At 33.4% G+C, this 21,393-nt stretch overlaps 2 protein-coding genes and 1 pseudogene across 2 annotated transcripts; 1 reads left to right on the top strand and 2 right to left on the bottom strand.

Annotated features, from left to right (window-relative positions):
• Nucleotides 1–3,711: 3,711 nt before the first annotated feature.
• Nucleotides 3,712–5,617, bottom strand: LOC102608531 (peroxidase 57-like). Its single transcript, XM_006479270.3, has 2 exons — nt 5,414–5,617; nt 3,712–4,984 (listed from the first exon to the last, which is right to left on the bottom strand). The coding sequence occupies exons 1-2, from the start codon at nt 5,615–5,617 to the stop codon at nt 4,073–4,075; spliced, it is 1,116 nt and encodes a 371-aa protein (XP_006479333.2). The 3' UTR covers nt 3,712–4,072.
• A 2,349-nt stretch (nt 5,618–7,966) lies between these two features.
• LOC107177199 (60S ribosomal protein L36-3-like) lies at nt 7,967–8,418 on the top strand (annotated as a pseudogene).
• Nucleotides 8,419–10,094: 1,676 nt separating this feature from the next.
• On the bottom strand, nt 10,095–13,392 carry LOC102619892 (cyclic dof factor 3-like). The gene is made up of 2 exons (XM_006479133.4): nt 12,748–13,392; nt 10,095–11,851 (listed from the first exon to the last, which is right to left on the bottom strand). The coding sequence occupies exons 1-2, from the start codon at nt 12,835–12,837 to the stop codon at nt 10,463–10,465; spliced, it is 1,479 nt and encodes a 492-aa protein (XP_006479196.2). The 5' UTR covers nt 12,838–13,392; the 3' UTR covers nt 10,095–10,462.
• Nucleotides 13,393–21,393: the final 8,001 nt, after the last annotated feature.

The raw sequence follows: 21,393 nt of genomic DNA, 5'->3' as shown, positions 1-21,393 counted from the left end.
TTGGATGGACTAGGTAATGACTACAAAGAGTTTGTTAGTGCCGTTCAAGCCCGCGACACCTCCATATCCTTTGATGAACTTCATGAGAAACTCTTATCCTTTGAAGCCACTCTCACAGCCACTTGAAATAATTTTTTCTGATGTGTGGACTTCTCCAATTTTGTCACAAGATGGTTTCAAATATTATGTTATTTTTGTTGATCGTTTCACAAAATACATATGGTTATACCCCCTTAAAAGAAAATGTGAAGTTCAAGAAGTCTTTAAACGTTACAAAGCCATTGTGGAAAATTATTTTTCAAAAAATATTATCACTCTCTACTCTGATAATGGGGGCGAATATATGGCACTCAAAGACTATCTTTCCCTCTACAACATTTATCACCTAACCACTCCACCAAATACACCTGAATACAATGGCTACTCTGAACGAAGACACCGCCATATCGTGGAAACTGGCCTTACCTTACTCTCTCATGCTTCACTTCCACTCACCTTCTAGCCTCACGCCTTTACTACTGCTGTCTACCTCATTAACAGGCTCCCAACCCCCACTATAAACTTATCCTCCCCCTATGAATTAATTTTTCACAAAAGTCCCAATTACTCTAAACTAAAAGCTTTCGGGTGTTTGTGTTATCCTTGGCTTCGCCCATATACTTCACGTAAACTTAATCCACGATCTAAACCTTGTGTATTTCTTGGGTACTCTTTGTCTCAAAGTGCTTATCTTTGCCTTGAACCATCTACCTCAAAAATCTATGTTTCTCGCCATGTTCAATTTGTTGAATCAGTCTTTCCACACACCACTCTTCCACGTCCTACTTCCACTACCATATCCACTTGGATTCCTCCTGTACTTACTGTGTCCATTCCCACATCACTTCAGCAGGCAGCCAACACTTCATCTGCAACTAGCTCTCAAGAATTATCTCTGCCTAAGGCTACTTCACAACCAGCTGACCCAACCCCACAGGAAGCTCTACCTGCTCGCCAACCATCTCTTCCACCTTCCCCGCCAACCACCGAACCAAACATACCAGTTCCACCTCCCCCTCAACACAGTATGACTACCCGAGCCAAGAATAATATCACCAAATCGATTCAAAAACTCAACCTTCACACCCACAAACCAACTTCCCAAAATGATGCTCCTACATCTATATCACAAGCTCTCAAAGACCATAATTGGCGTCAAGCTATGTCGGAAGAGTATGATGCCCTTGTTCGCGTAATGGAACCTGGAACTAGTTCCCCCTGATGGCATTTTTAATCTGGTTGGTTGCAAATGGATTTTTCGAATTAAACGACACTCTGATGGTTCTATTGACAGGTTCAAAGCTCGTCTTGTAGCCAAGGGATTTCATCAAAGACCGGGTGTGGACTATCATGAAACTTTCAGTCCAGTTGTCAAGCCTACCACAGTGAGACTTGTGCTTAGTATAGCAGTAAATAATGGCTGGTCTCTCCGTCAATTGGATGTCAACAATGCCTTTCTTCAAGGGAGGCTCTTCGAAAATGTCTTTATGGCTCAACCACCAGGTTTTGTGGACCATGATCATCCTTCATATGTCTGTAAACTTCACAAAGCCATCTATGGTCTCAAACAAGCTCCCCGGGCTTGGTATCATGAATTGCGTCAGTTTCTACTAGCTTATGGCTTCAAAAATTCACATTCAGATACCTCTTTTTTTGTTCTTCGCAGCAGCCATCATGTTCTGTATCTTCTTGTGTATGTTGACGATATTATCGTAACTGGCAGTAATTATGCTTTTGTTTCACAGTTTGTTGACTGTCTTGCTCAACGTTTCTCTCTTAAAGATCTTGGTCCACTCTCTTATTTTCTTGGAGTTGAAGTTGTTCCTCACCGCCTTGGCATTCTGCTCTCCCAAAGAAGATTCATTGAGGATTTACTCAAACGAACCAATATGGATTATGCAAAACCTGTTCTCACTCCCCTACCAACCAGCTCAACAGCCATCTCCTTAACCTCAGGCACACCTCTCTCAGACCCCACACCATATCGTGCAACAGTTGGTAGCCTGCAGATCTTTCCTTAACACGCCCAGACATCTCGTTTACAGTCAATAGAATGGCCCAATTTATGCATCAACCTACCACAGAGCATTGGGTTCTTGTTAAGCGTCTATTACGTTATTTGAGTGGCACACTAGACAAGGGACTTCTTCTCTATCGTAATTCTCCTCTCACTCTTCATGGTTTCGCTGATTCACTGTATGCCTTTTCAGATGCCGATTAGGTTGGTAATAAAGACGATTACTCTTCCACCAGCGCTTATCTTGTTTACCTTGGGCGGAACCTTGTCTCTTGGAGTTCGAAGAAGCAACAAACTGTTGCTCGTTCATCCATCGAAGCGGAGTATCATTCTATTGCTGCCACTGCTGCTAAACTTCGCTGGGTTTGCTCTCTTATTTCAGAGCTTGGTATTGGCTTACCAAATTCTCCAGTGGTATATTGTGATAATGTTGGTGCTACCCAGTTAAGTTCCAATCCTATTTTTCACTCTCGCATGAAACATATTGCTATTGATTATCATTTTATCAGAGATCAAGTTCAATCTGGTCTACTTTGAGTAGCTCATGTCTCATCTGCTGATCAGCTTGTCGATCTTCTCACCAAGCCATTGCCCACTTCTCAGTTCTTGCTTTTACGGGACAAGATTGGCCTCTCTACTCGTGGCCTATCTTGAGGGGGCATATAAAAGTTGTCCCACCTGCTGGTGTATAACAACCTCTTCAATTCAAACTAGATTTTTTTTTATTTTTTTGAATGTAATCCTGATAATATTTATGTTATCTTAAAAATAGGTCAGCTTGATTATTGCTGAAATATAGGAGGAAGTTAGTTTTGATTCATTGTATTATTTATACGCTTTGATTCTAATGGAACGAAGTGAGTTCATTTCAATCTCTTTACATACTCATTCTTGTAAGTGGGAGATTATATTATTTGTATTGCGAGTAGGAAAGAAAATGTATCCCCTTATACATGTTTAAAACAAAGGTGCTCCCTTAAGATCTCAATTTGATTATATTCTATACCAATTTTTATATGTAACAAATTGAACAAATAAAAAAAAAGTAATAATATTGATGACCTTGTTGCAAACTACTTATTAGTAGTTAGGAAAATTGGATAAAAATTGCTAACGTTATCTCTCCTGCCAAATTTTATTCCAAACTATTCTCTTAAAAAAATATATGTAGAGTTCATGCTTCTTTCTAAACTTTGTATGCTATCTCCATCGTATGTATTGTAAAAGATGATTTTGTAAAGTAATTTGTAAAAAGTTAAGGAAATTGTCAACAGTCCACTTAATTTTTTATGAAAGTTTGAAAATACTTAAAAAACCTTCAAAAGCTATTCCTAGTCTATCTATTTTTTGGAATTGTATTAACAAACTATTTTTCCATTATCTCCGCGAGAATAATGTAAGAAATCTTTGGAAATAGATCATTATACAGCATACCCACAAAAATGTATTTTTACATTAAAAAAAATAAACTCAATGTTTATTTGAACATTAACTAAAGGTGCGAATTGCGTATTTGGCAGTGTTATAATATTAAATCTATCAGAAATTTTAGCAAAATATGATGTTTTATAGATTTTTGTTCACGTCTCAAAATAACTTTAGTAAGATACAGAATCTGGTTTTCTATGATTACATATTTCATACATGCTTAACTTTCAATCTTATAATTAATTTGTCAATTTTCAGCCATACGACAAAAATGAAATCTAATAATACAAAATGGATCGAGGTGCCTAAGAAAACAAAACAAAAAGTATAGGGAGAAACAATTATTACATAATATATAATTGCTAAATTGATTATCAGTCCCACAAGTAACAAAATGAGTACATTACATTACGTCATGTGAAAATCCAGAAAAAAAAAAAGAAACGAAAATTAAAACAAAATTACCATACTTTCTCCAGCTGCGGTTGTCCTTATTCATTAAGAGAAAACGTGTTGAATTCGTACACAAGCTTTCATGTTTAATTAAAAACTCAATTAACTTCTTTTTTTTTTTGTTGGGAAAATCCTTTAAAATATTCTTGGTATCTTATTCTTTCTCTCCTTCCCTGGCGGTTTCTGTTTCCTTCCCCCCTTGCCTGGTCTCGGTCTCGGTTTCGGCTTCGGTTTTGGTATCGGTTTGGGGGTGTTGCCCGGATTTGATGGTGTCGGAGCTTTGAGTGGATTGAAAGCTCTACAATTTTGTCTAATTTCTCCAGCATTTCCCACAAGAACTTGTATGTTTCCCATATTAACCATTGCACTTGCAAAACTCCTCAGAAACTCATCCGAATTAAACGCGAATTTAGAAACCATTGGAGCTGTAGATCTATCCAAACCAAGTTCCTGATCAATCTGAAGTATCCCTCTACGTGAAAGAATCTCGCTGTGAAACTTGTTATCAAACACAAAATTTGTGCTTTGGTCCAAAAACGTTTTTGGTCCAAAATTATCAGTAGACGCAGCATCGCAAATTCTTCTGAGCTTCGGGATCAAAGTAACATTCATTGTAGGATCAGGAAGCCCAGTTCCTTGAAAGTTTGTCAGCCGGTCCTTAAAGAAACTACAATGAGCAAAGCCAACAGTGTGAGCTCCCAGAAGGCTTACCATTTCGTCTGACGTCAGGCCTTTCGCTTGAAATACTTGCTGGGCATCAGGCACAGATATTTGTGGTCCTGGCAAGTCGACATCGTCAACGTTTGATCGAAGACCGTCTCTTCTTCCTGTGAGAACGGTGTAACGGGGGCCTCCGGCTAGTGTCACCGCGTCGCGGGTGGCGAGCGTGATGATGTCTGCACATGAAACGGTTGAAGGGCATTCGGCCTCTAGGGCTTTCTTGATCTCATCAATGAGCTCGAATTCTCGAACTGTTTGGTTTGCTCCCGATTCTTTCTCTGATTGCGTTTGGTTTGTTGAGTCTATAAGAATGGAAGCATCACAACCCTAGAACAAGCAAAAATGAATTGTACAAATTAGTGGAAAAAGAAAAATGAAGATACAGTCAACTAATACAATACTCATTATATAAGAAAAAGTAAGCACGTATCGTGTATTTATTTATTTTTGAAACTATTGAAATAAGTTTATAGTTCCAATATGAAATTATAGTGGGTCAATCAGTTCAACCAATAAAATATTTTAGATGGGATTAGGATTCAAAATCTGCTAATATTGTTATAGAAGAAATTAGTTACCATATGTTATTTGTTAAAAAAATATATCTTTTTTCAAATTAAAAGTTATTAAAAAAAATCTCCCATCATCGTACTCTCTCATAAATTTTAGAGGAGATTCTTTAATGAATTTTCAAATTTTTGCATCGATATAATGAGTACTATCTAGTTAAGTGATAAAAATAGAAATACTACTTACTGTAACAAAGCAATCGTGAAAATGCATACGAAGCAGAGCTGCAGGTACGGAATTATCAGCACTAAATCGTTTTTGCACCAAATCGGAAACGATTGATTCTGCTCTAGGGCAACTTGTGCCATAAAAACCAGGCCTTAGTTGAGCTAACGCGAGCGGAAAGATGAAGAAGAAGAAAAAGAGAACAAATGAGCCTTTGGTTCTCATTTTTGTGCAGTTTTAATTAGCAATGAAGTTAAGGCAATACGCGAGACTATATATATAAATTAGAGAATGAGCCATGAATATTATAATGCTGCTACACAAAATCTGGAACTAATTGTGTTCGAAGGTCAAACTAGTTGCCAGCAGACTCCATGCATGCATCCTAATGATCAGCAGAATTATTTACCATTGACTTTAGCGTTTGCGAGCACACAATTTGATTTCGTGCATATATAGCTAGTTTTATGAGAAACTTGTTTGCACGTTGAAGAGCTAGCTAAGCCAGCTTTGAACGTGAAAATAATTAGATAACGAATTTAAAATGTTTTAAGAAAATTTAATTATTTCCACCATGCTATCATTGAGAGGTGGAAATAATATGAGCGTCAGCATAACAGATATTCATGTCAAGTTGGACGGGATCAAGTAACTTTTATGAAGCCGTGTTTCAAGGCTGTTGTTTATATCACATTAGTCCTTGTTATTTGAAGAAAAGAACTAGACGACAATTGCATTTTGTTTTATTGAAATCCTCGAGCAGATTTTCATTCCAAAAAAAAAAAAAATCCTTGAGCAAATTTGACTGTTAAAAGATTAACAATAATTCAAGGCATTTTGATATAATAAAGTTCAATAATTTATAGTGTCAAGCTATCACAATAAGCTAAGTTTTCAAGTTAATTACCCAAATAAACAAAATTCTTGGCCCCGTCCCTGGATGCAATTTCTTTGTTTCAGTTATCTGTTGTAGATGAATGAAATTTTCGCTATATAATTCTTCAAACGCAAATTGATTTGGTAAAAAGAAAGAGGAATCTAAGAAATAAATATTGGACAAGATTATCATTTCATGACATTGGTATATAAGCTCACCCCTCACGCTTTAGATCAATGTTTTTGTTTCAAGAGGTAATTGTATAACAACTTACAATCCCAAAATGAAATTTTTTTTTCCTTTCTTCGACAAGATAAATATGGATTTTTTCGCTGTATAACTCTTCATGAGCAAATTGATTTGGTTAAAAGAAAGAGGAATCTAAGAAATAAATTTTAGATAAGATTATCATGTCATTGGCATATATATATACTCACCTCTTACGCTTTAGATATGTACACGGGATTCTCCCTTTCATCTATGTTTATACCATTCGACGAGAATGGACAGTGATTCTTTGCCTGAGTTCCACTGGCATAGTTAGGATTTGGTTGGAGCTATATGCACTCTAAAATTTATTTTGGACACTCACATTTTAATAATTATTTATATTACTAAATTAACCTTAATGTAATTTACTATTAAGGATGTTTTTAATAAAATATAGTATAACAAATTTTTATCCAACATCATATTTTATCTACAATAAACCACATCAACAATGAAGAATAAAATCAATATTCACATGGAAGCATTGTCTATACTTATGAACTAAACTTTTTTTTTTTTTTTTGTTAATAGAATTGTTAGGAAAACATCGAGTAACATGTTCATGATCATCTTTATAACTGAAACAAAAGGAATTTAAAACAGAGGTGAGGAAGAACAAAAAATTGCACCACTCCAACATAAGAAAACGCAAGTAAATCAAAGGATTTTGTTTTAAATTTGCTCTCTGATTTTCACTCTATTCGCATACTTTTATGGGTTTGAAAAGCAAAATTAAATTGTGGCAATAAGAGAAGAACAAATACATATCAAACCATATTATGAACGGAAAATAAAAGTGAATAAAAATGGAAAAAAAAGTTAGATATTTTGTTTGTGATGATAAATATTTTATTAAGTATGAAGAAGAAACAAGGTAATTAAAAAAATGAGAACAAAATAGGAATTTGAAAGAGTGTTCCAATAAAAAACTAATATTTTAAAATTATTAATTGAATATGCAAAGTAAACGAATGTTCAAAGTAGATTTTAGAGTGCAAATAGCCCCACTTTAAAGGTTTTGGTTCAGTGGGGCTATAATACAATATTATAATTTGAGTATGCTAGAACACAAAGTCAATAAATTGAGGGCCAACGATTTGGAACATAATGGAAAAACTATAAAAACGAGTAGGCTATAATTCAAAGTTTCTAAAATTGAGGAGGCCAAAACATAACACATGCATAGGAATTAATTTTAAAAAATATTAAGGGTATGGTTATTTTCACCCTACTATTTTTATAAAGGAAGGGGTTATTTGCATTGAAAAATTTACTTTGAACACTTATATTTTAATAATTTTTTTATATTAATAAATTAACCTTAATACTATTAAGGACAATTTAACAAAACATAATTTGTTAAATTTTCATCTAATAAATAGTCATATTTTATCTACTATAAACCACATCAACTATGAAAAATTGAATCAAAATCTCCACGGCATCTCAGTTTCATTTGGAGGTGATGGTTCCTAAACAATCAAATACTGGTCTATTTGTTGGATTAAGCAAGGGTCATGTTATGAACAAGAAGGAACTGCCGTCACGCTCAGCAGATTGAAGAGGGAAAACAAGCAAAGGAGTCGACTTTGAGAGGAATGTGATTAGGGAAGTTGCTGGCTTTGCATCCTATAAGAAAGGGATCAACAAGCTTCTTAAAGTCGGCAAGGACAAGAGGACACTAAAAGTTGCAAAGAAAAAGCTCGGCGCTCACAAGAGGGCAAAGATGAAGCGTGAGGAGATGTCTAATGTCCTCCGCTGGACAAGGGCCACTGGAGGTGAAGAGAAGACGAAGTGATGCATTACTTTGCTACATGTCTTGTTCACCTAAACCTGGGTTATTTAATTGGCAGAGTAAGTTTTAACATAAGTTGTTTGTTTGCTTGTTTTTTTTTCAGTTCAAAAACTTGTTTAATTTGAGTTAAAAAGGACAATTTGAATGCTACAATGACCTTCACCTTTTTTCTAAAAAAAAAATGAAAATTTGAATTAATTTTCACGTTGAAAATTACAGGTTAATGAAAATTAAAGAAAGTTAGATATTTTGTTTAAAAAATAAAAAATAATTAATCAAATCCTCAAATATCTTGAATCACGTGAGTTTGTTGTCATATACTGTAAATTCTATTATAAATAATACGCCATACCCATGTTATTGACGTATCATATCTCTTTTATTTATCACACACACACACCACTGGTGGGACTGAATACTATTACTGTGAGAGGCCTAAGTTACGTTAAACGTAACTTAGCGCCAACCATATATATATATATATATATTGATCTCAAGTGTTGATCCAAATAATAAAGCGAGATAAATTTTTTTTATCAAATTATGTACCAAATAAACCGGAATCTCGAATTCGATTGGGATTCGGGAAATTCTGCCGTCTTTGGAGTTTGAATCCACTGGATAATGGATTATAGTATTCATTCATTTTTTGCTCGAAACAAAAACAAAACAAGTACCACATTTCAAATGAAGAGTCAAAAATGTTCACCGATCGGTGTAAATACCTGTACTAAGATCTGGATTTGATGCCACTTTTACGTTGGACTCCCAAATGCTAGCTCCCAACAGTTTCTAACTTTCTAGTATTAACTACCATTGAACTGGATCCATTAATTAGTCAAGTTCTACAATGACTATTAGAGATTAGATAGATATTCTTTTATCTAGATGCAATCCTTTCCCTGAACCCACATTAAGCATGGACCTAAATGCAAAGCAGAATCTGCTAATACATTTCCTAAAGTCTTCAAAAGCAATCACTGTTATCATTCCAATGATGAAAAGGACACCACGCCACTGGTCTACATGGAAATGACTCAAAAGTCGTTCATCCAAAGGAGATGATGAGTCAAGAGTCATCAGAGGAAGGGAACCATTTGTTTCCTGTAAAAGAGGTAGAAACTTACACGAGGCTTCAACAAAAGCACTTTTTTTACCAAAGTAAACGTTTGCTTGTTGCTTTCTTTAGTTGCAAAAAAGGATTAAAAGAAAAAAAAAAGAGTAAAAGCTGTTTAACGGTCTATGCTTTAAAAGTTTTGCCCAATAAAAGAAATTCCCAGTTCCAAAGGGAATAGCATTTGGTTGCCTAAACCAAAGACATTTTACTTGAGTAGATGAGAATATTAACCAACTTTGCATAGGGTACCCAATAATATATTGTTGGAGCTTTGCTATAAAAAAAAATGGCAGAAAAAGAGCGGACAGAAAGGCAGTTACTGAAGCAGCAAATACAAAGTGTGCTGCCTGAATGTGGCCCTTAAATGTGCCATCTTTATGGTAACAACCTAAGCCAATGTAATCACGATTTGAGAGCAACAAGCTATGGGAGATTCTTGCTAATAAGATTGAAACAATTATTCATTCACCTGGTATGGAATATTGGCAACAAAGAATCTTGATTGTACACTTGTAGTTGTACATTACAAATCAAACATAACTCAGCAACTAAAAATTCTGAAGAACAAGCTGTTGGGCTGAAAATGCCAGGAAATGAGAGTAAAGGAATAGAGATGCAAACAAAAATCAGAATTTCCAAGACAGAGAGAAACCCAAATTTGGGTATGCATTTTATTTGATCAAAAAGTTCAGAATTCATACATACTACAAGTAACACACTTCTCTCTTGTTTCGTTGGCTGAATACTGAATCAACAATAGGCATATGAATTGAAAACCTAAAGTAGGCCCCAGAAAATAGACAACAACTGACCACTAACCCTCTACTATTTACAGATTCAATGTTCTAACAGAAGTTGATCGCCAGGCAGCTTCTCTTTTCCAAGTTCTACAGAGTTCATTATCCAAAGGAGAGTAGAGTATACCGTGGGTACAAAAACACAGAGCAATGGAACACTTGACCCGCATTCTGAATAGGAAAATATGCATTGGAAAATTTTCATCAAGGACTCTTATGTACTCTCTTGGAAAGTATGCGAGCGAGAAAGAGCTGCTGGATTTGCTTCCAAGATCTCAGCACCATCCAACACATCGGCCTTCCCTCCTTTTTTGGTTTCAAAATCTTTGAAAATGGCACCTCCTGATTTGAGATCCTTCTGGTCAGGTTTAAAACCCAATGTAGCCCAGATAGGGCTCCTTGAAGCCTCATCCGGATCATCGATTCTCAGTGTCTTTGGCACTAAAACACATTTCTCTGATTGCCCTTCATCTGTAAGATTTGGGTCCCGTGAATGCTTGCCTAAAGTTGGTGAGCCATTGCCTGAGCAGCAACTGTTGTTGCTGGTAGAGGAAGATGGAGAAAGGCAACCATTGGATCCAGTCAACGGAATATTCCCTGCTCCAGCAGCCCATACACCCATCCCCCAATATGAAGCAGGCACAAATTGTAAAGGAATGTTCGGAGCGCAAAATCCAGGAACGGCCAGCACCGTTGTCGGGCACCACTGAACTGGACCAGGATTACTGCCATTTGGTACACAAACACGATCAGAAGGATTCTGAACTGCTTCCATAGAAGCCACATTGTTCGGGTTCCAAGGTACGCCCCAGGGAGAAACAGGGTAACAATGCATAGATTGTTGCATATTAAGTTCATTGCAAGATCCCGTCATCATTACTTGCTCCTTTTGCATAACACTTTCGGGTAGTTCATTACCTCGAATACTTGAAGCTGTCACCGGAGATCCAGAAGAGGAAGGCTCCTCTTTATTTTCCACACAAGTTACAGTACCGATCTCAACAGACCTCTTCTGGTCTCCAAGATTGAGTACATTCTCCATAGATTCGCAAAGAGGTGTTTCAGGGCCAAATTTTAGAACTGTCCCATTACCTGTTGAAGGCCTGAAGGTGGTTGCAGAATCACCACACAGCATAAGTTGTTGATTGGCCGAGTTTGGGGTTTCTAAACCAGTAACTGGAACTCCATCAGAAGATACTAATATCTGACGATATTGAGAGGCAAAGTGCTTGTTCTTACGTCGTCCAGCACCCACTGGAACATTTCTCATTGTTCCACCAGCTGTCCAATATCTTTGACAATTTTTGCAAAAATGCCTAGGTTGGTTGACATTGTAGTTATTAAAATAACAGAATTTTGTGTCCATACTGTTGCAACGTGGACATGGAATGATCTTGTCTGGCCTCTTGAAAGCCTTCTCTTGATCTGTATTGCTCTCAGACTGGTCTGCCTTGGTCTTAGCATTAGCTTGTATCCCATTTGCCTGCACAAAATTTCGAGCTCCTTCCTTAACATTGTTTAAACCAGAGGACTTATCTGGTTCTTCAGAGTTATATTCATGATTATCTTCAGCTTCTTCTTTTGTTATTTGTTTGCAAACGTCCTGAAAATTAAAGCAAACTGTTTAGAGAATATTTAAAGGTTATTTTCTTGTTTCAGAGGAAAAAAGAAAGTGAAGGAGTTTCTACTGTGGCAGGCAAGGTTCCTGATCAACTAAAGAAAGCCCACTCATTACAGAGCTCATGACCTTTGATCAATAGGGCATTCGCTTGTCACTCATAACAGAACTCTCTCTGTGGTTAATGAATAAGAATATCACGGTGTCCTTGCAAATCTATGATTAATGAACAAATATTGGATCAATTTATCTAATTATGGTTCTGCTTTCTTCCTCCCAAGGTATTTTGCTATTAATAAACTAGAATAGAAAGTATGCCTCGAATTTATTGTGAAAAGGCATCAAAATTGCTTGGCTAATTGAATTACAACCGTCAATTATCAATCCAGGGACACCATCCTAATTCTCAGATAAAATATTTTTTCCTAAAAGGAAAAGGAAGCAAGGAACAGCCGATTTCAGATTCAGTAGAAAGCCACAAATGCGGCTATTAATCTAATTGAAATTCGTGCTGCCAATCGCAGGACAAGATTTACATGATCCTGTTGGGTCTCAAATCACAAAAAATAAAAACAAAGAGCAAACTGAAAATCAAATAACAAGAGCCTAAATCAGACAAGATACAGTTGCAGCCCAGAAACAACCTTAACACATCACACAGAAGCTATGAAAAAGTTCTTTTCATGTACCCAAATCAGCTATATTGATTCCACTGATTCATCAAAGCATCTTATCCAAAAACATCAAGTAAAAAAGCTCAAAACCAACACACAACTCATACAAAGATTCATCATTAGCAATCAACTTTCATGTAAAGAATCTGACAATTACATAAACATAAACATAAACATACAAATGAACACATAATAATAATAACATACCGGAATACGAGTGTCGGGCACCGGAATCTTGGCACCGAAAAGCTTAATAGCAGGATCCTTAATGGGTGCAGACATATCTCCACCGTTCATTTTTTTTCCTCTTTTTTTTTTTTTGGTTGTATCAAAAGTACTTGTTTTATTGCCAACTTCAAAGTTCTACAGACCAAAACAACAAGAACTAGAACTAACTCATACAAATGGGCAGAAAGAAACGTTAAAGAGATTATAGATAAACCATAAAAGCAATTACTTTATAAACTAAAAGTTATCTAAAAACCCACAAAACCCTCTCTAAGCTTTTTCTGTTTTGCCTTCAAATAAATAAAAGATTAAAAGCTATTATGTCTATCAAAAAAAAAAAAAAAAAGCAATTAAGCTTCTTACACAAAAGCATAAAGAACGTGAAGGATCAGAACCTTTTTTTTTTTTTCCCCCGTCCTTTTTTTTTTTCAACTTTTCTTCTCTTTCTTTCTTTCTTTTTGAAGCCTTTTCAGTTGATTTACTGGAGTCATTCTCATTGTAGTCAATGAAACTTCGTCCTCAGTTTTATTCCACGCGTAATCTTCGAATTAAATTCATTGATTCTTGATGCGTCCACATTCCAACGAGTGTTATTCACATGGGATACAATTTTTTTTCGGAATTGATAATATTTTTTTTTTGTTTCATTATATGTACAAATTTTATGTTCCTTTAACATTTGCAAATTGCAACAATGGCTTTGGTAAAGGTATCTGTAGGTTTTTGTACTGTCCTGCCACTTTTAAATTATCAAATTTTATTATTATTTTTTTAACGAGTTTGGCTACATTAGAGCTATTTTAAGATAGAATATTATTTATAACCACACGATTAAAGTTATAATAAATTTTTTTTATTATTTATTATTTTGCATGTGTAGTTAAAATTCGTGCCCAACTATAAATCTACTATAACATCATCATAGTCTTTTTTAATTTATTTGACGGTAGCTAATCATTGAGCATCCGATAAGGTGCTGCGATTGTGCCCTATAACAATTGTTTACCAGTAGTGATAAAATAATTATTAGAAATGAAAAGCTTACGAGAGTTGTAGTAGTACACATCACAACGTATGCCCTTTTTTTTTCTCCTCATTAACATTTAATTTCATGTTAAATTAGTTGTCCTACTTAGTAGGATAGGTCTTTATCTCATATTTTCGGCATCTTCAAATAATCAAAACATTAATAAAATGTAATTGTATAATGATAATAAAATTGTGGTATTGGTATCACACTTCAAAAATAAATACCACAGTTTTCGCTCCTACTTTCTTCAATTTATTTTATATAATTTTGTATTTCAACGTGACAAGTATTTAAAAGTCCTTGGAAAAATTAAAAATAGAAAGAAAGCAAAAAAAAAACTCAAGATTTTTTTTTTTTTAACGGCGAACAAATTTACAAAGAGTATTAATTTGTTTTATATAAAAAGGCGAGCGAGTGCCAACTGGCAGCTGAGTCAGCAAGGGGTGATTTTAAGACCAAGAGATGTAGTAGTGGTTAAGGATGAAGAAGGTGACCTGAGAAAAAGGCAAAAAGCCAAAAGAAAGATTAAAAAAAAAAAGTGGACTGAAAAGTGGGTCCAATTCAGAGAGAAAAAAAAAAAGGGTAAGGCCGTGTTTGGGTTATCGTTCGCTTTTCACGCCGCCTTCAATGTCTTTGCTCTGCTAGTTTTCCCGTGGGTCCCACATTTAACGCGTAAAAGCAAACAAAGCCCTCTCTGCTATCTTGTACCAATCCTCAGTAATAGGATAATGTTTATTAATAAGATTTAAAATTTCAATAATAACAATATCATTAATTATGTGAAAAGAAAGAAACACAAACGGATGATGATGTTCCGCCAAGAATCAGTTCTTATCCAAAAACGTGCAAGTTAGCAAGTGGGATTGGCCGCAATTGGCTGTGTTTTTTCCTTTTTTGGAATATTTATTTGGTAAGCGCCAGCAAATTGGACTTTAATCTGTTGTCCCAATTTGCAAGTGATTGGTTCTTTTTTTTTTGTTTAATTCATTTTAATCACTTATGCGGGTGGGTTTAAATTCTATATAAGTAAGTAATTGGTTTATTGTTTAATTATTTAATTCTCGAAAGACTAATGCTAACGTGAAATTCATCTATTGGATGGTAATTAAATAATTTTATAAACTATAAAATCTATCATCTAATAAGTAATCGATAGATGATATTGAAATTGAAATATTTATTTATTATTATTTGTAATAGATCTCATTCATAATAATAGACAAAATTTTCCTTTTCCACGAGGGGCGTGTGTTATCACTATTTTTGAGGCCGGCTTCTAAAATTTGTAATTTATTTAACCTAATAATTTTTAACAATAATGTAATTTATATGTGCATGAGAATCAACGTATTGGTTTTTTTTTTAGTTATTTAACATTAATTTGGATCCAATACGTAATTTTATACACATGTATATATAATTCTTTAGGAGGAAAAAAATGAAGATGTCATTAATAAAAAAAATATAATTTTAATGTACTAATAGATAAAAAATAATATTTAATATATTGAGATTCATTTTTTATTTTTTAATATGTATTTTTATTTTAACAAAATGAAGATATTTTCATTATATATATATAGAGAGAGAGAGAGATACAATCCGATCTCATCGCGCGGGTAAAATAGAAAAGTCACGTCCAAGAAAGCAAGCCAATTAATTTTTTTTATTTTTTATTTTTTGAAATGCAAAACCTAATAATTAAAAGCTGGTAATTCAGCATATTCCAGAACTCAGAGGGACAAGAAATAACATAATACCAAGTTGAAGTCAAAGTTCTCAAAAGTCTATATATATATATATAGCTCACGAGACGAACAAAATCTAGCTGTTGGATGTGCCCACATGTTTCAGTGGGACCGCAATGTGTGGCCAGGGCTTGGTGCTCTATTTTAAGCCCTTTGGTGGGAATTGTCAGAGAAATTTCATCCTCAATTTAAGAAGCAATCCTGATTGCTACTTTTGGCAGCCAAAAAGTAAAAGGGTACCCCAAAGTCGATTACTATTAATAACCCACAGCATTTGGCATTTGGCATTTGGCAAGCCTTTTTGGCCTTTTTATTTTTTAAAATCCACAAGAAGCGCTTTGTTAGGACCCACCGGCCACAAGGTCAGCATTTCGGGTTTTTATTTTGGATTTTTAGCGACTTTACTTCAAAGTTTGGAAAACACTACTGATAATCTCGTGTGCTTTGCTAATATTTTAAAATGGGTTCATGTGTAAACTGAGTTAGGTCAAATTAGACTCAATGTTCTATATTTTGTATTGGACAGTCCCATCGGATTAGCAGGTTTATCTGGTGGAATATACATTAATAAATTGTCTTATGAAAGCACATATAGGTTTGATGGTAGACCATTTAATTTTCTTGACTTTAATCTAATAAGTCTCATAGTAATTATGGGTTTGATGGTAGACCATTTAATTTTTTGACTTTAATCTAATAAGTCTCATAGCAATTATATTTAAACACACAAGCTTATCCTGTCACAGGACCCATGTGTTCTTGAAAATTCATAAGTTGATGGTCCTACAATGATAGTTTATTAACATATATGAGACTGTCCCACATATGTTTTTTTTTTTTTTCGCTATCAAAAAGTATAATATTGTATAGATACAGCTCTCTTTACATGCAAGTGAATTTCACCTAATGTTAAATAGAACCATGACCCAATTTGAGTCCAAACATACGGTCTACAATATAAGATGACTAATCTAAGTTTCAAATTACTACATAACAAGATAGATAGAGGGGGCAATTAAATCTGAAATGTTAGGAACGTGTTAACATATGCAGACAGTTGCCTAACAAACATGACATGAGTAAGCACAATATCTTAATTTCGTTAATTATAAAATTTGGCCGATTCAATTCATCTGACACCTCTATGGGAATTCTTGGTAAGTTGATATGGCATGCCGGAATTGGTACATGAGATGGCATGCACTGTTTGGCTTGCACGGGCTGTATTTTACAAGTTCCTTTTCTCCTCAAAGATAAGATATTAAGCCAAAGCAAAATTGCGGAAAAGCAAAAGGCATTATTTCAACTTTTAAGAGGGAGGAGAGACAAACCCTTTTCCGACCTCTTTATGATAATTAAAGTAACAAAGTGCAAAAGCCATAAATTAGCCTCAACTTACACATTAAGAATCCCATGAACAGAGAGTCATGTGCATGGCATCCAATAAAAGGACTACTAACGCTGTGGATAGATAATATTTAAGTTATTTAATTTTGTTTATTCTCAACTAGTCAACTTTTCCTGTTCCTTTTTGGGATCCTTTCTTAACTTTCTAATTTAAAATTTTCCAAATTTTGATGCAAAAACACTAGCCGAACAAGGAAAATTAAAAGTGCTTTCACACTACAAGCAGTAACTACAGATAACAAAATGCTAATAAAGTCCAATAGGAAAATATCTATCGATAAGTCAAAGAAATATAATAGAAAAAAAAAAGTAATAACAAAAAGTTCTCTTTACGTTACATTTGAAATAACTTACAATTGAGAGATCAAATTCACTTACTAACCCCATTTGATCCACACTATTGTTACTTATTTTTACGGTCGTAAGTTATAATAAATGTAATTTGTAATTTAGACAAACCCATAACAAACGAATCAGTACCAACTTAACTGAGTTTATCAAATGTTCGATTCCTTTATTCACTAATGATTATTCTTTCAGCAGAACAAAAAACTTATTATCTTTTAAGAATCCCAATATTCCACAAGCAAGTAAGCTTGAGTTTCTTCATTTTTTTTCTTTTGGGCCAAGAATTTGGCATTAGCGGCAGGCTGTATTTCTCTGACCGTTATTTCTATTTTGGGTCTCTAAGACATCCGCCGTCAGATTGTTGGACCCATCAACTAGACAAGACAGCCCCATTTATTACTTTCTTTCTAAGCCCCAATTTATACTGGACCATTCAAGTTTTAACAGAGCCTAATACCTAAAAAGAGAGATCATTGCCCTTCTCTGTAATGAGTCTGGGTTGGTATGCATATGTGTTAGGTTTATTTTTTATTTTTACAAATAATTGTTAAGTGCAATGTAGCTTATAGTTTATCATAAGATTCAATACAGTGTATCGACATCGTACGATCAAGTCCTTATTGTATAATTTAAGGCCCCTGTTCCACTTTTAAAAATGAAATCTGTTGTGCAGCAATTTTATAAAAACTTTGATAAGATGAGATAATTGAGCTAGAGCTATACATGAGTACATGACATGGATTGATAAATTGAGCTACATGAATTCGTTATCGTATGCTTCTCTGAAGTTTAAAATTTGGCCTAGGTAAACGTGAAAGATACTTAAAAAATGAGAGATTATCAATTATATCTTTATTGAAATCAATATATATCATTTATCTCCTCGTTTTTTTCATGATAGTCAATAACATCTTTAACAGTATTGTTTGGGCGAAATTACGAGTGCAAACGTGGGCTAATGGAGTACCAACGCGTGGCATTAGTAGGATCAAATCAATGAAACCAGACAACTAGACAACTAGATCAATAAGATAGGGAAACTTAAGCTAAGCTAGGAGATAAGCTTCCCCCTATGGAGGATAGCTTTAGTAAAAACATATGCAATTGAGGGACAAAGTTAGAATCCACATCCTTGGTGGTTAAGGTCACACGCGAACAATACGTGCCTTTATTTACCGAATCAAAAATATCTTGCTTTTGTTGAATACAATGAGGGAAAAGAAGCCAAAAAAGGAGAATAAAAGAGCTACCACCTCAACTGTCCCCTGCAGTGGTCTAAAAACCAGCAGGACTACTGGCTAGAGGAAATGCCACGTGTAAAAAGCAAGGAGCAATAGGGTGGCTATAAGTTTTGTTTTTTGCCTCCCTTGCTTGAGCACATCACCATCTCGGAACCACAATTACAATCTTCAAAATACCTTCACTTAGGGAGGGAAATTCAAAGTAACTAGCGCCATGTGTCCAAAATTACAGAAAGGCCCTTACGCACACTCCTAAAATGCTCAAGACACATTCTCTAATGATAACCAACTTTGATTCAGCCAAAAATATTACTCTCATCTTCTTCCTTAGAGGATACACATAGTATTTTCGCCATTTTTTAATTAGTTTCAAGGTCCATTTTGACCTTGAGGCAATCCCTTATTGTTCAAAATCTTACTTGAACAAAAATTAAAAAAATAAGAAATATATTTTTAGTGTGAAACAAAATTAATAATAAAATACATTTTCTTGTACTTTTATCATTTTTAAATATTTTTTTTGTAATAAATATGTGTTTTATATTTCCAAAAAAAATAATAAAAAAAGATGAGTTCCTCTATGATGCTGTAAAGTTTTTTACAACATCAATAAGGTATTAATTGTGAACCATTAGATCTAATTAATGGTATACAATATTTGTACTAAAAAAATAATGGTAATCGTTCAAGTGGGTGGATAATTTTTGTAAAATAATTGTGACCACCCTTAGAGTTTGAAACAATTTCACTTAAATAGTATATTTATTTAAAATTACTTTTCAGTCCTCTTTTAAATTTGTAATATGATAATCTTTTTTAAATAAATCTTCCAAAATCAGTTACCATTAAGTATAAAATATAATATCAAGTAGGTTATTTAACACAAAGTCTTATAATAATTTGTATTGTATGCATTTAATTACAAACCATTAACACCTAAACAATAATGATAATAGAAAGCATTGTAATAAACTATTTTATATGTGTTTTATTAATGATACTATATGAGTCACAACAAATGAGAAATATTTTATTCACCAATTATTATTGAAAAATATATATGTCTATATAACTATAGAGTGAGAAATATTTTTATTTAAATTTTTATCAAAAAATTAAACTATTTATTTCATGTAATTCAATGGTGGAGGATATAACATTATGAAATGTTGCTTTGACTTTCAATATCAACCATTAGACTATAAGATATTAGTGGCTCAAATATTGTACCAAAATTTTAAGTTAAAGTATCCCAAACCATATCTTTAAAATGGAAATATAAAAACATACAATGATTTTTTTTTCTCATTTTGTTCATTAAATATTATTTGATGTAATATTTTATTTATTGTCATTATTCATTATCATAATAAAAGTAATGACTCTTTGTAGCATAAAATTTTTATAATTACTATCAAAGAATAACAATAAAATTATCTTTCATGATTCATAAACTAAAGTTAATTAGGAATATGTGTTAGATTTAACTTTTATGAAATTAACAAAGTGACATTTGAAAATAAAATGAAAACAAGCTTGTGAAAGTTAAATTTTATAAGGTTGAGATAATTTCCTACCATGTCAATAAAAATCTAAAAATATAAATGATTTTCTTTCACTTTTTTTTCCACATAAATATTATGGAAGGCAATATTTTATTTATTGTCACTATTAATTATCATAACAAAGGTAATGATTCTTAATAACATAAAATTTTATAATTACAATCAAATGATATCAATAAAATAATCTTTCACGATTCATAAAGCAAAGCTCATTATGAATATATATTAGATTTAACTTTTGTGAAATTAACAAAGTGATATTTGAAAATAAAATGAAAATATATAGGCTTATAAAACTTAAAATTCCTATCAAGTAAGGATATTAATCGTAAGATAAATATAAAGTTCAGAGAATAAGTATGTTAAATGGGTGATAAAAATAATGCATACTTCATGATCAATTATACAATGGCCCTTAATATTATATAAAATAATGAGTATTTTAATATACGATATTAAATTTTATTAAAACATGTGTGATCAAGTAATTTTTATATTACAAGCAATTTCAACAATGAGTTTATTGATGTAACTATGATATTTACTTAAGTATATGTACTTAGTTGTGTTATTTATTACTATTATATCATATATAAATTTTGCAATTGTAACTTATTTATTTGATTTGTGTTAAATAACCTACCATTATATTTTATACTTAATGGTAATAGATTTTGGAAGATTTATTTAAAAAAGATTATCACATTTCAAATTTAAAGGAGGATTGAAAATAATTTTAAACAAAATATGTTATTTAAGTGAAATTGTTTAAAACTGTAAGGATGTTCATAGTTATTTTACAAAATTCTCCACCCTTGCAGGTTTGTTAACCGTTTACCATTTTTTTTTATTTTTACTACAAATATTGTGTACCATTGATTAAATTTAATGGTACACAATTAAAAACATTATTGATGTTGTAAAAAAATTACAGCATCATAGAGAAACCCAAAAAAAAATTATTTACCCCTCTTTTCTTTTAAATTTTTTATACTTGAGTAATTTCTGGATGTTATGAAAATAGTTAGAGGAGAAATTAACAATATTCCCTTAAAAAAATAGTAAAAATTTCATTATTTAACTCCAGCATCACCACTTGTAAGCCATTGGCGGAAACAATCCTACCCCAAACCCGAAAAAAGAAAAAGCCGATCGGTTCCTTAACACCGGAACCAGACTTGAACGACAAAAACCCCAACTGAACGGTTTCCCCCAGTGGCCAATGGAACATTTCCCTTTCACGTATACATGAAGAGATTTAAGATTTTGAGTACATATTAAGAACT

The sequence above is a fragment of the Citrus sinensis genome, chromosome 3 (genome assembly GCF_022201045.2).
Source record: "Citrus sinensis cultivar Valencia sweet orange chromosome 3, DVS_A1.0, whole genome shotgun sequence".
Lineage (NCBI taxonomy): Eukaryota > Viridiplantae > Streptophyta > Magnoliopsida > Sapindales > Rutaceae > Citrus > Citrus sinensis.
The sequence above is the reverse complement of the archived record's forward strand: the minus strand, read 5'-3'. Positions and strand labels throughout refer to the sequence as shown.